This window comes from Mastomys coucha, unplaced genomic scaffold, assembly GCF_008632895.1.
Source record: "Mastomys coucha isolate ucsf_1 unplaced genomic scaffold, UCSF_Mcou_1 pScaffold15, whole genome shotgun sequence".
Classification (NCBI taxonomy): domain Eukaryota; kingdom Metazoa; phylum Chordata; class Mammalia; order Rodentia; family Muridae; genus Mastomys; species Mastomys coucha.
The window spans coordinates 152,962,079-152,974,782 of NW_022196897.1; the positions used below are offsets into that span (position 1 = coordinate 152,962,079).

The window sequence follows — 12,704 nt, forward strand, 5'->3', positions numbered from 1 at the left end:
CAGGCTGGCCTTAAACTCAGAAATCTACCTGCCTCTGCTTCTCTATCTAGTGCTGGGATTAAAGGCATGCACCACCACTGCCCTGCGGCAGAAGACTTTTCATTTCCTACTTACAAAGAAGATGGTTATATAATATTTAGAATTCAGATATAGAGCTTAGACAGGGGCTTTTATGGGTAGAATAACATTTTTCAAAAATTAAAACAATGTAATCAGTTTTCCAACTTTCAATTGGGAAAGATTTTTATTTTCTAACAATTATAAGTCTTCAGGGCTGATATAATTCAAATGTCTGTAGTCCCAATTTATGGGAAGCAGAGGCAGGAGGATTAATATTAATTAGGGGTGTCTCCTCTGCCTTTGATCATTCATCTTCCAGTTAAAAGACACACAAAATCTTTACATTTATAATAAACTTCAACAGCATTAGACCTTAGCCCTCTAAGCTATTAGTATCTACTTCTCTATCAGTAACCCCAAGTTACAGTTTGATAGACTATGTTTGGCCTAGGCCTCTCCTACTCTGATTGGCCAGCCCTCCTGACCATGTTTTCATGATTCACCTACCCTGTGATGTCTTCTCTCTCTACCCTTTTTCTCTCTCTTTTTTTCTCTGTTCTCTCTGCCTCCAGCCCCAATTCTGGGAGGCCCTGCCAATCTCTCTTCTGCCCAGCTATAGTCTGTAGGCATCTTTATTCAACCAGTAGTTTTAAATTAAGGAGCAGGGTTTATACAATAATATCTGGCCGGGCAGTGGTGGCACACACCTTTAATCCCAGCACTTGAGAGGCAGGGGCAGGTGGATTTCTGAGTTCGAGGCCAGCCTGGTCTACAGAGTGAGTTCCAGAACAGTCAGAGATACACAGAGAAAAACCCTGTCTCAAAAAACCAATATCTGGTAAACGAGAATTCACTGGTAGGCCTAGACCTTAGCATTACATTACATAACAATAAATCAAACCTCAAGTTGGGAAGAACCTTAGTATGTGTTTTTCATTCTAAATTATAGAATAAATCAAGTAACATTTGCTCACGTAGTAGGAGCGTCCAAAGTACGGAAAGTTTGTTCTGTTTATGGCTTTTTGTTATTGGGTTTTTTTGGGGGGGTTGGTTCTTTTTGTTGTTGAGCTTTTTTTGTTTTTCTGTATTTTGTTTTTTTAAAGATTTATTTATTTTATGTATATGAGTACACTGTAGCTATCTTCATACACACCAGAAGAGGGCGTTACAGATAGCTGTGAGCCACCATGTTGTTGCTGGGAATTGAACTCAGGACCTTTAAAAGAGCAGTCAGTGCTCTTGACTGCTGAGCCACCTACCTCCATCCCTTTTGTTTTTGTTTTGTTTTGTTTGTTTTTTGCCTTTGATTTTTTTTCTATTTTTTTATTAGACATTTTCTTTATTTACATTTCGAATAATATCCCCTTTCCCGGTTTCCCCTCCAAAAAAACTCCCTGTTCCCTCCCCTCTCCCCCTGCTCACCAACCCACCCTCTCCCACTTCCTGGTCATGGCATTCCCCTACACTGGGGCATAGAACCTTCACAGGACCAAGGTCCTCTCCTCTCACTGATGACAGACTAGGCCATCCTCTGATACATATGCAGCTGGAGCCATGAGTCCCACCATGTGTACTCTTTGGATGGTGGTTTAGTCCCTGAGAGCTCTGAGGGTACTAGTTAGTTCATATTGTTGTTTCTATGGGTTTCTATGTGGAGCCTTGACAGTCATAAAATTCATTCTGTAAGTCAAGCTAGCCTTGACCTCAAGAAACCTGCCTGCCTTTGACTCCTGAGTGCTGGGATGAAAGGTGTGCAAGTCAGCTCTCTTACCTTTTAAGGCTCTTGCTTCTCCCTTGCCTCTTGTTCCCCATCTCTCCCCATCTCCCCCCCCCACACACACACACACATGGTCATGGCCAGCTGGCCTCTTCTCTTTTCTCTTCTCTTCTCTTCTCTTCTCTTCTCTTCTCTTCCTCTCTTACTCTCTCTCCCCCACTCTGCCTCTACTACTCTCTTAACTCCCCTCCCCATGCCTTAAATAAACTCTAGTCTATATTAAAAAAAAAAAAAGGTTTACAAGCCATCATTGCCCATCAGGGATTAACATACAAAAAAACCTGTCATTTGCTACTTATATTTTGCATACTGGGTGTGGGAAGTCAGAGAGCAGAAGTATTTTGAGACAGGGTCTCTCTAGATTTATATATTTTATTTCATGTATATGAGTATTTTACCTGCCTGCATGTGTATACACCATGTGTAAGCAAGTTAGATTCCCTGCAGTTGTAGATTCTTATCCACTGCAATGCTCTTAATCGCTGAATCATCTCCTAGCCTTCTACTTGATGTAGCTCTGGGTAGCCTAAAACTTGCTATGTAGACCAAGCTAGCCTCAGACTCAAATAGATCCATCAGCCTTTGAGTCCAGGAATTAAAAGTTAGGTGCCACCACATTGGATATAGTAAGATCCATCTTAGGATCTTACTATATAACCCTATTAGGCCTAGATCTTCTTAGCACATACATCAAATTGGCCTCAAACTCAATAACCCCTGTACTTTGAGTGCTGGTATTTATGGTGTGGGGTATGCTATACCTAGCTTTTGTTTATTTATTTTAAGATAGTCTTGTAGAGCCAGGCTAGCCTTGAACTTATTCTATAACCAGTGATGGCCCTGAACTTGTGATGATCCTGTCTTCATCTCCCAAGTAACATCATGCCTTAGCCCCAACAAGTTTGTGTGTTGCTGAAGGTCAAACCCTTGCCTCCAAGTAAGCCCCACCCTACTCCAAATTTTTTTGTGTGATTTGTTCTTCCTGCATAGCTCAGGCTTCCTTGGAACTGTGGGGTCCTCCTGCTTGTACTTGGAGCACGTGCTTGCCTGACCACACCCAGTTGTCACTCACTACTAGAGTAATAGTCCTTGTGAGAAGGACTAGAAACAGTCTATGTTCTCTTCAGATCTCTGGCTCCCAAACCATTCCTGTGCTGCCCTGTTCTACTTCTGTAGAATTTCTGACTCAAAAGTCAAAGCATGCAGAACATTGTGTAGCTATAAAACTGTTGGGACAGCTACGATAATGACCTAACCAAATGGTAGAGGAATTGTTTTTCTTTTTTTCCCTTCTCCTTTCCTTTTCCTTTTTGTTTTGTCTTTTAAGGCAGTTTCTTCATGTAGCCCTTGCTGTCCTGGAACTTGCTCTGTAGATCAAACTCCCTTTTCTCTGCCTCACAATGCTAGGATTAAAGGCATGCCCAATGGCAGTAGAGGAATTTCTTAATGAGAGCATGTTCAAACGGTTTTATTTATTATTTATACACATGCACCTGGGTGATGGAAAGATGTCAGTGTTAAATACGGGTTTTTTTTTTTTTTTTCGAGACAGGGTTTCTCTGTGTAGCCTTGGCTGTCCTGGAACTAACTCTGTAAAGCAGGCTGGCTTCAAACTCAGAAATTCACCTGCCTCTGCCTCCCAAGTGCTGGGATTAAAGGTGTGTGCCACCACTGCCCAGCTAAATATGGATTCTTTACTAGGTATTACAGACAGATTAAAGCATGTACCCTTATTTTTCAGAACCACTTAAGTGAATACATGTTACTGTTTAAAGGCCTCGTGTGGAGAAGAAATGAGTAGTCTCAGCATCATATAAAGCTGTTTCACTGGTCTCAGCATGCTGGCTTTATGATATGCCACACGCACTCCAGTGGAGTCTGTGTGACAAGTCCAAAAGCTTGGTTGGCTGCAGTCCTGAGGCAAAAAGTTTCAAGGAAACTGGTCTCCTGGAGGTCTTTGGCGTCCTGTAACAGGGACGTGGTCCAGATTTGTCCTTTCGATAGTTGATGGAGGGTTTTGCATGCTTTCTTTCAGTACTGTTCTATTATAGGTATAGAGGTGTCCCAAGGAATGATTTGACAAATAGCCAAGTTAGATTGGACATTGTTTCCTGGCCTCCACCAGTGTTCCAACATCCTAGTCAATGCTGAGCTAACCCTCTGCTTAGAATTTTGTAAGAATGTTACTTATTCAGATGAAATGCCTCCAGTGTTGAAAGAAAGAAAACAGGCATTGCAGTTTACTGGATAAGAGTTATTAATCCTGGGGGTTGGCGAGATGGCTCAGCGGGTAAGAGCACTGACTGTTCTTCCAAAGGTCCTGAGTTCAGATCCCAGCAACCGCGTGGTGGCTCACAACCACCTTGCCCTCTTCTGGTGCGTCTACTGGAGTGAGTGGGGCTGGAGCGAGCGGCTGGAGTGGGCCGCTGTCCTGAGTTCAATTCCCAGCAACCACATGATGGCTCACGGCCATCTGTACAGCTACAGTGTACTCACACACATAAAATAAATAAATCTAAAAAAAAGAAAAAAAAAGAGTTAATAATCCCAGGGCAAGTTCAACAAAGTAAACTTAGAATTCTCATTACAGTCATGTATGGCAGACTACATTACATAATAGAAGAAACTTGGTGGGCTCCTCTAGTAAATGGAGGGCTGCCACAAATACTTAGAATTACAGCTGAGTCATTCCCATTTAAAGTCAGATGCTTACTTTGAGAAATTACACTCAGATTCAGTACTCTCTTGTGTTCCTGTCTGTGTGTTACTCGCTGACTCTTTGCCCACCTGAGTACCGGAACCCTGATTCTCCTTGGGTTGAGGGACCCTAACTGGGTGGGCCCGAGGCAATGATGCACTAAAACCTTGTTCCAAAATTTCTTCCCAAGGCCACCATTGAACTGTGCAGTACCCATGCAAATGACGCCTCTGCCCTGAGGATTCTTTTTTCTTCATTGATCCTGATCTCAAAATTGTTCTATAGTTTAAACTTTCAGGTAAGTTTTATTTGGTTTCTTGGTTTTGGTTCTTTGTCTCCTCTTTAAGTACGCAGTCCACCTGACAAGGCTGCTTTCCCCAGCTTTGGCTCTGGAAAGAGAGAAATCCCTTTTTATGGTTTGTTTTGTAGGGATTTCCCCCTCTATTCTTCACACACCCATAGAGTTGTATTATAGAAGTTCTTGGGAATGTGGACCTAGGGAAAGGCCACGGTCTAGTGCATGCAGTAAAGCTGCTGGCTCTCACTGCTCCCAGAGCCTTTCTCTCAGGTCTGCAATGAAAACTACTATAAATAAACTACTCAGGCAATCCTAAGAAACTCTATTTATGTACATGAACAGAAGGAAGACCTCAAAAATCTTAAAATTGGGGCTGGCGAGATGGCTCAGTGGATTAAGAGCACCGACTGCTCTCCCGAAAGGTCCTGGGTTCAGGTCCCAGCAACTGCATGGTAGCTCACAACCATCTGTGACGAAATCTGACGCCCTCTTCTGGGATGTCTGAAGATAGCTAGGGTGTACTTACATATAATAAATAAATCTTTAAAAAAAAAAAATCTTAAAATTTTTAAAATTGGATGTTGGAAAGTTGGCTTGAAATCAGAACTGGAGTTATAGCCAATTGTGAGCTTCTTTGTGGTACTGTGAACTAAAAATCACTAAGCCATTTCTTTATCACCTCTCTTGACAGCATTACAGACTTGGATTTCTGAGTGTTGGTAGGGTAGCTCAGCATGTGTAAGTGCTCCTTGAGACTTTACCCCAGGATACACATGGTGGAAGGAGAAAGTCAGCTTCCAGGTGACACATGTATGAACGCATGCACACAGACACAAATTAATAGCTAATGTAATTAAAATTTTTTTTTAATTTAAAAGTATATTTGTGTGTACGTATGCCATATATGTGTCTATGGGGGCCTGTGGAGGCCAAAAGTGGGTGAGGTTACAAGTAGCTGTGAGCTAACATGTGGGTAGTACTAGGGACCAGACTTAGGGACTCCGAGAAGTGGCTTGACTTTCAGAGACATATGAATGCAAGACAGACAGCAGACTTAGCAGCCCGATTATTCAACTGGTACAGTTGTGGGTTAAGTAGAATTTTCAGACTAAAGTCTAGACTTGAGCCGACAGGCTGGGGCAAATGTTTGTCATAGTTGGGTAGTTGGCTCAAGCAATTCCTCGTTTTAATCAAAAGTCTGAAGTCCATGGGTATTCTTCAGGACCTCCCTGAATTCTTTGAAGATAATATGGAAACTTGGATGAACAATTTTCATACCCTCTTGACACTGGATAATAAGCTCCTACAGACTGATGTAAGTATTTAAAATATTGCCAGTCTTTTTCCTTCCTCAAGAATTATTTTAGGCCAGTTTTGGTGTTGTACGCTTGTTTTGAGTTTTACCTTTTCTCTCATGTAAGGATGAAGAGGAAGCAGGCTTACTGGAGCTTTTAAAGTCTCAGATCTGTGATAATGCAGCTCTCTATGCACAGAAATATGATGAAGAGTTTCAGCGGTATCTCCCTCGCTTTGTCACAGCTATCTGGAATTTACTAGTTACAACAGGGCGAGAAGTTAAATATGATTTGGTAAGATGAGGGAGAGAGACATCATATTCTTTACTTGTTTATTTCATTCAAGAAATAAATTAGTGTTGCTTTTAAATATATTCTTACTTTTGTGTTTTGTTTCAGTTGGTAAGTAATGCAATTCAATTTCTGGCTTCGGTTTGTGAAAGGCCACATTATAAGAATCTGTTTGAAGACCAGAACACCCTGACGAGTATCTGCGAAAAAGTTATTGTGCCTAACATGGAATTTAGAGGTAATTATGGCAAAGTAGAAAGGGTTTTCAGGGGAGTAAAAGTTGTTGTTTAAAGTGGACAAGCTGTGGAGATGGTCAGGAGACTGCAGCTTGGCTCTGCACTCTTCCTCTTGCTTTAAAGTTGCTTAACATCAACTTTGACTTCTTTTGATTATAAGATTTAATTTTTTTTAAACTACCAAATAAAACTTACGACCTCTTCTTTATTGTCTGGTTTCTAAACAAAGATAGAAAATGTAACATCTGTGAAATGAATGTGTGACTGCGTACATGAGTTGTGACGTTTTCTTTTATAAAAATATTGAGAAATAAAGTCTCAAATTTATGAAATTGTTTAATTTTAGTATTGTAAGTATTTTTAATGTTTTACTAAGGTAAAGTGTTTTTAAATAGTTGGTTGGAAAGTTGACCCTGTCTTGTCTTTTTAAAGTGGAGAGCCCATGTTTCTGCCTCTTAATTAGGCATGTGGGGATTGTGTTGTCCCATCACCTGCCCAGGACTTATCAGATGTCAGCTGCAACAGAGCAAGCAGCCTAAGGATAATGTAATGTGGCATTTGTTGTTTTGTTTTGTTTTGTTTTGTTTTTTTGGTTTTTTTTTGGTTTTTCAAGACAGGGCTTCTCTGTGTAGCCCTGGCTGTCCTGGAACTCACTCTGTAGACCAGGCTGGCCTCGAGCTCAGAAATCCACCTGCCTCTGCCTCCCAAGTGCTGGGATTAAAGGTGTGCACCACCACCGCCCGGCTGTGGCATTTGTTTTTATTTGAGTTTTTAAGCCACATTTGAAGGACATGTCTTTATTCTGATAATGTCTACCCTACTTGTTTTTATTACCAAAATGATTTATCAAATAATAGTAAATATGGTTATGTTTTGGTTTTGGCTTTTGTTTTTTAAAGATTTATCATTGCATGTAAGTAACAATGATAAGCTGTCTTCAGGTCTCATTATGGATCGTTGTGAGCTACCACGTGGTTGCTAGGAATTGAACTCAGGACTTTCGGAAGAGTAGTCAGTGCTCTTAACCTGTGAGCCATCTCTCCAGCCCAAGGTTTTGTTTTAATGTCTTTACTGGCAACATAGAAGATATTCCTAGATTGATGCCTAAACATTTGAATGCTGGAGGTGAAGGTGTATCTTAGGCGCCTTATTCTTTATTACAACTGCAGTTTGCCCAAATACTAACTTTCTGGTGTGATTACTGCTGCAGTCACAGTGAAAGAAAACTTTGCTTGTAAAACAAAACAATTCTGCTTGTGTGGATGTAGAATTTGCTATCTTGTGTTCTCTGGATGGAGGCTATGTTAATTTGCCAACTTTCTCTGTAGCTGCCGATGAGGAAGCCTTTGAAGATAATTCTGAGGAGTACATAAGGAGGGATTTGGAAGGCTCTGGTATGTATTTGGGGTTTCAGTTAATAGTCACCTAGCAAGACAGTTATAAAGCTTTTTCTTTCTGATAAATGTGAGAAGTGCCTAAGAGTATAGTTTCAGCTTTTATTAGGAATGTTTTCCTTCTTTAACCCTACCCTTTGTCAGTTAGTCCTCCTCCCCCCCAAATCTCTCCTTCCTTCCTTACAGTCACACACATGCACACCACACAGAGTGTAAAGGACTTAAGGAAGATGCGCACATTGACTCTGGCCTCAAAATATCTGTGCATGCACAGAATATACATGTGAGCACACCATACACAGCAAAGTTCCACATCATCCTTAGCTATGCTGTATGGTATCCTGTCTCAAAAATCTCAGTTCTTAGAGACTAGGAATATAGCTCATATAACAGTCCTTACATTGATTACTTGGGTTCTGTCCCTATTAAAAAAACAAAAAAGTGTTAAACCTCTGTCTTGTCAAAATATTCTCTGTAGGATTTATGATATTATGACTAGTTAAACCTCATTCTCATTTTGTGTTTCTTAACAGAAAAAATAGGTTTTTTATTGTGTTGCTGACAGTGTCTGGACTGGTTGTTTCTTTTTCCCAAGATACATTTTCTTTCGGTTTTATAGATATTGATACTAGACGCAGGGCTGCTTGTGATCTTGTACGAGGATTATGCAAATTTTTTGAAGGTCCTGTGACAGGAATCTTCTCTGGTTATGTTAATTCCATGCTCCAGGAATATGCAAAAAATCCGTCAGTCAACTGGAAACACAAAGATGCAGCTATTTACCTCGTCACGTCCTTGGCATCGAAAGCCCAGACGCAGAAGGTACGGCTTTGCTTGGTGATTTGTTTCTGAAACACATTGGCGGCCACAGGACTCAAAAAGAAACAATGGATTGCTGCTGATGCAGCCTGTTGCTCTTAATATGCTTTTTCACAGCTTCATGTAGATGAACTGAGTGCTCACTTGCTCTTGATCTGTGCAGAGACTGTGTATAGGACATTGACATAGCATCTTTGTTTGGGAGGTTGTGTATTGTCTCTGGGCTGGAGGAGAATTTTGAACTGAAGATTAACCAGGGCTACATAGGAGAAAAAAGGAAAACCTGGATGGAGAGATGAGATGGCCTAGTGATTAAGATCTCTGGATGTTCTTCTAGAGGACCCAGGTTCAAATCCTAGCACCTACATGCTGGTTTACAGCCATTTGTAACTTGCATGGAACTAGACAACCCCCTTCTGGCTTTCTCAGCATTTGACATACATGAAGGCAAACATACTCATAAAGCGAAAATACAGGATTTATTAATGAAGTGTTGGAATACAGCTTTGATGTGGTTTTCTAAAATTGCTTATATTTCTGATACTATGTTACTGTTACATATTTCAGCACGGAATCACACAAGCCAATGAACTTGTAAACCTAACGGAATTTTTTGTGAATCACATACTTCCTGATTTAAAATCAAATAATGGTGAGTTTTGTGAATTTGTTTCTTTTCTGTAACTTAGAATGTTACCTTCACTTTTTGCAGTGGTAATATACAAGTCAGGGGCTCTGTCTCTTGTTCATGTTAATGGCAATCATGACATTGTTCTCTCAGCTTCTGTCTGTCTGTAAAACTAACTTGATGAAGAATATGTTTTTGTTTGTTTCTCTTTTTTTGTTTGTTTGTTTGTTTTTCGAGCCAGGATTTCTCTGTATAGCCCTGACTGTCCTGGAACTCACTCTGTAGACCAGGCTGGCCTCCAACTCAGAAATCTACCTGCCTCTGCCTTCCAAGTGTTGGGATTAAAGGGGTGCGCCACCACTGCCCGACTTTTGTTTGTTCCCTTCTTTTTGGCTTTTCCAAACAGGATTTCCTGCCTATCCTAGAACTTGCTCGGTAGACCAGGCTGGCCTCGAACTCAGAACTGCCTCTGTCTCCCAAGTGCTAGAATTAGAGGTATGCGCCACCACTGCCTGGTCAAGAATACATTTTTTATTACTAGAAATTAGGAGTAAAGAGACAGAATAGGAATTAGACATGTATTGTATTTTCTTTGCTGTGTGAAAAACATTAAAATAAAATAAAAAAGTTCCAGGTTAGGTATGGTGGTGAATACCTTTAATCCCAGTGCACATTTATTTAAATGCAAAACACTTAAACATGTGAAATAAATTTTAGCCAGTCATGGTGACAACATCCTTTTTTTTTAAAGATTTATTTGTTATTATATATAAGTACACTGTAGCTGTCTTCAGACGCACCAGAAGAGGGCATCAGATCTCATTACAGATGGTTGTAAGCCACCATGTGGTTGCTGGGATTTGAACTCAGGACCTTTGGAAGAGCAGTTGGTGCTTTTAACTGCTCTCTTCGGCCCTCAGCCCTTGACACATCCTTTCAATCCCAACACCTATAAGGCAGATATCTGTGAGCTCAGTCTGCTTTAGATAAGTACATAGTGAGACCTTGTCTCAAAAAAACCAAGTAAGCCAGGCGGTGGTGGCGCATGCCTTTAATCCCAGCACTTGGGGGGGAGAGATAGGCAGATTTCTGAGTTTGAGGCCAGCCTGGTCTACAGAGTGAGTTCCAGGACAGCCAGGGCTACACTGAGAAACCCTGTCTCGAAAAAAACAAAACAAAACAAAACAAAAAAACCCAAGTAATTAATTTATTAGTAAAAATAAAAGTTCTCATGCAGATTGGTATGATATGTCTATAGTCCCAGCTTTTTAAAGCTGAGGCAGGAATAATAATAACTCAAAGACTTCTAAAAGCAAGCAGGACAAGTTCAAGGCCAGATGGAGATAGATCAGATTCTATTTCTAAAACCAAGTAAATCAGATTTAGTTTCAAAGAATGTGAGATTGGTAAGGAACTTTTCTGTGTTTGTGAGTGTGCTGATATAAATTGAGATAATTGTTTCAACAATTTTTGTAGGTTTATATATAGCCAGACCTGGTGGGGCTTCCCTTTAATTCCACAGGAGTCAAAGTATTCTAATGTGCTTCTGTGTGGCTGTCACTCGATGGCTTTAGAATTAGTGTTAGGTGACCAGTAGTTTATCATCATTAATTTGCTTTCCTTTCGCTAGAGCAATTGAAAACAAATTACAGCTGAGTGAATTGAGTTCAGACAGCTTAATTGTTGGGACATTGACATTCATGTACACCAGCCAACTCTGGTCACTTGACCAGGAATAGCTTGTTTAAGCTCCAATGTCTGATTTGTGAGTAATCTTCAGATTTTAAGTAATTGTGATTTTTGTTTTTGTTTTTTTTTTCAAACAGTGAATGAGTTTCCAGTGCTTAAAGCTGATGGTATCAAATATATTATGATTTTTAGGAATCAAGTAAGTAGTGTTGCCCCCCCACCTTGAGTTTGTTTTATGAAGCACCTTCTTTAGTCTGCTGTGTAACTATTATTGGATATCTAGCCAAAAAAAATTCTTTAGTAACCTTTGATTCCAGGTGATGCTTAATTTCCCTTAATTATCTTGTCTTTTCCCCTTGTCCTGAGATCTGAACCCATGGACTCACACATGCTAAGGAAACATCCTGATGTGTTGATCCATATAGTCCTCTCTGTATCTTGTATTCTTACATAGTTGTAGTAAAGACTGACCTGAACTCTGTCCACGGTTGCTTTAGGTCACCTGTCTGGTGTGTCCTACTTCAAGTGAGCTCTCCTTACCTTATTGTTAGGACAATTCACTTAACAAAAGTGCAGTGTTGCACATTCTGCTTCTGGCTTAATACATCCTCATAGTAGTGTCTTGATCCTCTGGTCTAGTTTGAATTAATACAATGTATTTGGGGTAAATGGGCATACCACAGTAAGTACAGAGGTCAGGAGACAAATAGCTGCAATACTCCTCTCCTGCCACTGTAGGAGTCAGGCATGGCCCCAAGCATCTTTATTTCTATTTTGTTGAAGGAGCTGGCGGCTTGATTTCTCCCAAGAGAGGAGAAGTACATCATGGATATACTTTGTCATATTGCTTAAGTTTTATATTATTATTTGTGTCATTATCAAAGTGCACAGTGACAGCTGTCCCTTTTAGAAATAGCATGTTGTCAATGGGTTCACGAGAAAAGCTACTGTCATCAACTCTTCTTTTTATAACATTTTAATGTTCTGCATATTCTTAGGCTTACCTCCAAAATATACACCTCATGGTTTTTACTGTATTTTAACATTACTACTAGATAATGTAATTATCAGTCTGTATGGAAAACACACTCTTGTAGGTCACTGTACTCACGCAGGCTTTAGAGTGTTTTAGCTGCCTGTTTTTGGCTAACAAGTCTCTGGCATGTGGGTTCTTTGTCTTGATATAGACTCTAACGTCATTGCTAGTTTTTCTCAAATGATAAGATGTTCCAGATTCATCTTGTACGTTTCCTGCCTAGATCTGGCTAGCCCCTCTGAAAGGTGGAAACGTAAAGACCACTGAAGGCGGCCGTGGCTGCTTATTCATGTCTGAAAGGCAAAAGCAGGATGACCTTCATAAGCAAGGCTAGACCAGCCAAGCCCACTTCAGGATGTCCTGTTTCTTAGAGAAGACCAACCAGTGGCACCAGGGTTATCGCCAATGAAGTGTTACTGGTTCTAGGCTTCTTAGGGAAAATTGAAAAGGAAATAAATCACTGTAGGTTTTTTTTTTTTTTTT

At 40.4% G+C, this 12,704-nt stretch overlaps 1 protein-coding gene across 1 annotated transcript in view; it reads left to right on the plus strand.

Moving 5' to 3' along the window:
* Positions 1–12,704, plus strand: part of Cse1l (chromosome segregation 1 like) — a 37,092-nt gene that overhangs the window by 11,913 nt on the left and 12,475 nt on the right. The window contains exons 7-14 of the mRNA XM_031372806.1: positions 4,726–4,833; positions 6,056–6,148; positions 6,255–6,422; positions 6,528–6,657; positions 7,984–8,049; positions 8,669–8,871; positions 9,436–9,520; positions 11,323–11,384. Coding sequence (XP_031228666.1) covers positions 4,726–4,833; positions 6,056–6,148; positions 6,255–6,422; positions 6,528–6,657; positions 7,984–8,049; positions 8,669–8,871; positions 9,436–9,520; positions 11,323–11,384 — 915 coding nt within the window. The remainder of the gene's footprint in view (positions 1–4,725; positions 4,834–6,055; positions 6,149–6,254; positions 6,423–6,527; positions 6,658–7,983; positions 8,050–8,668; positions 8,872–9,435; positions 9,521–11,322; positions 11,385–12,704) is intronic.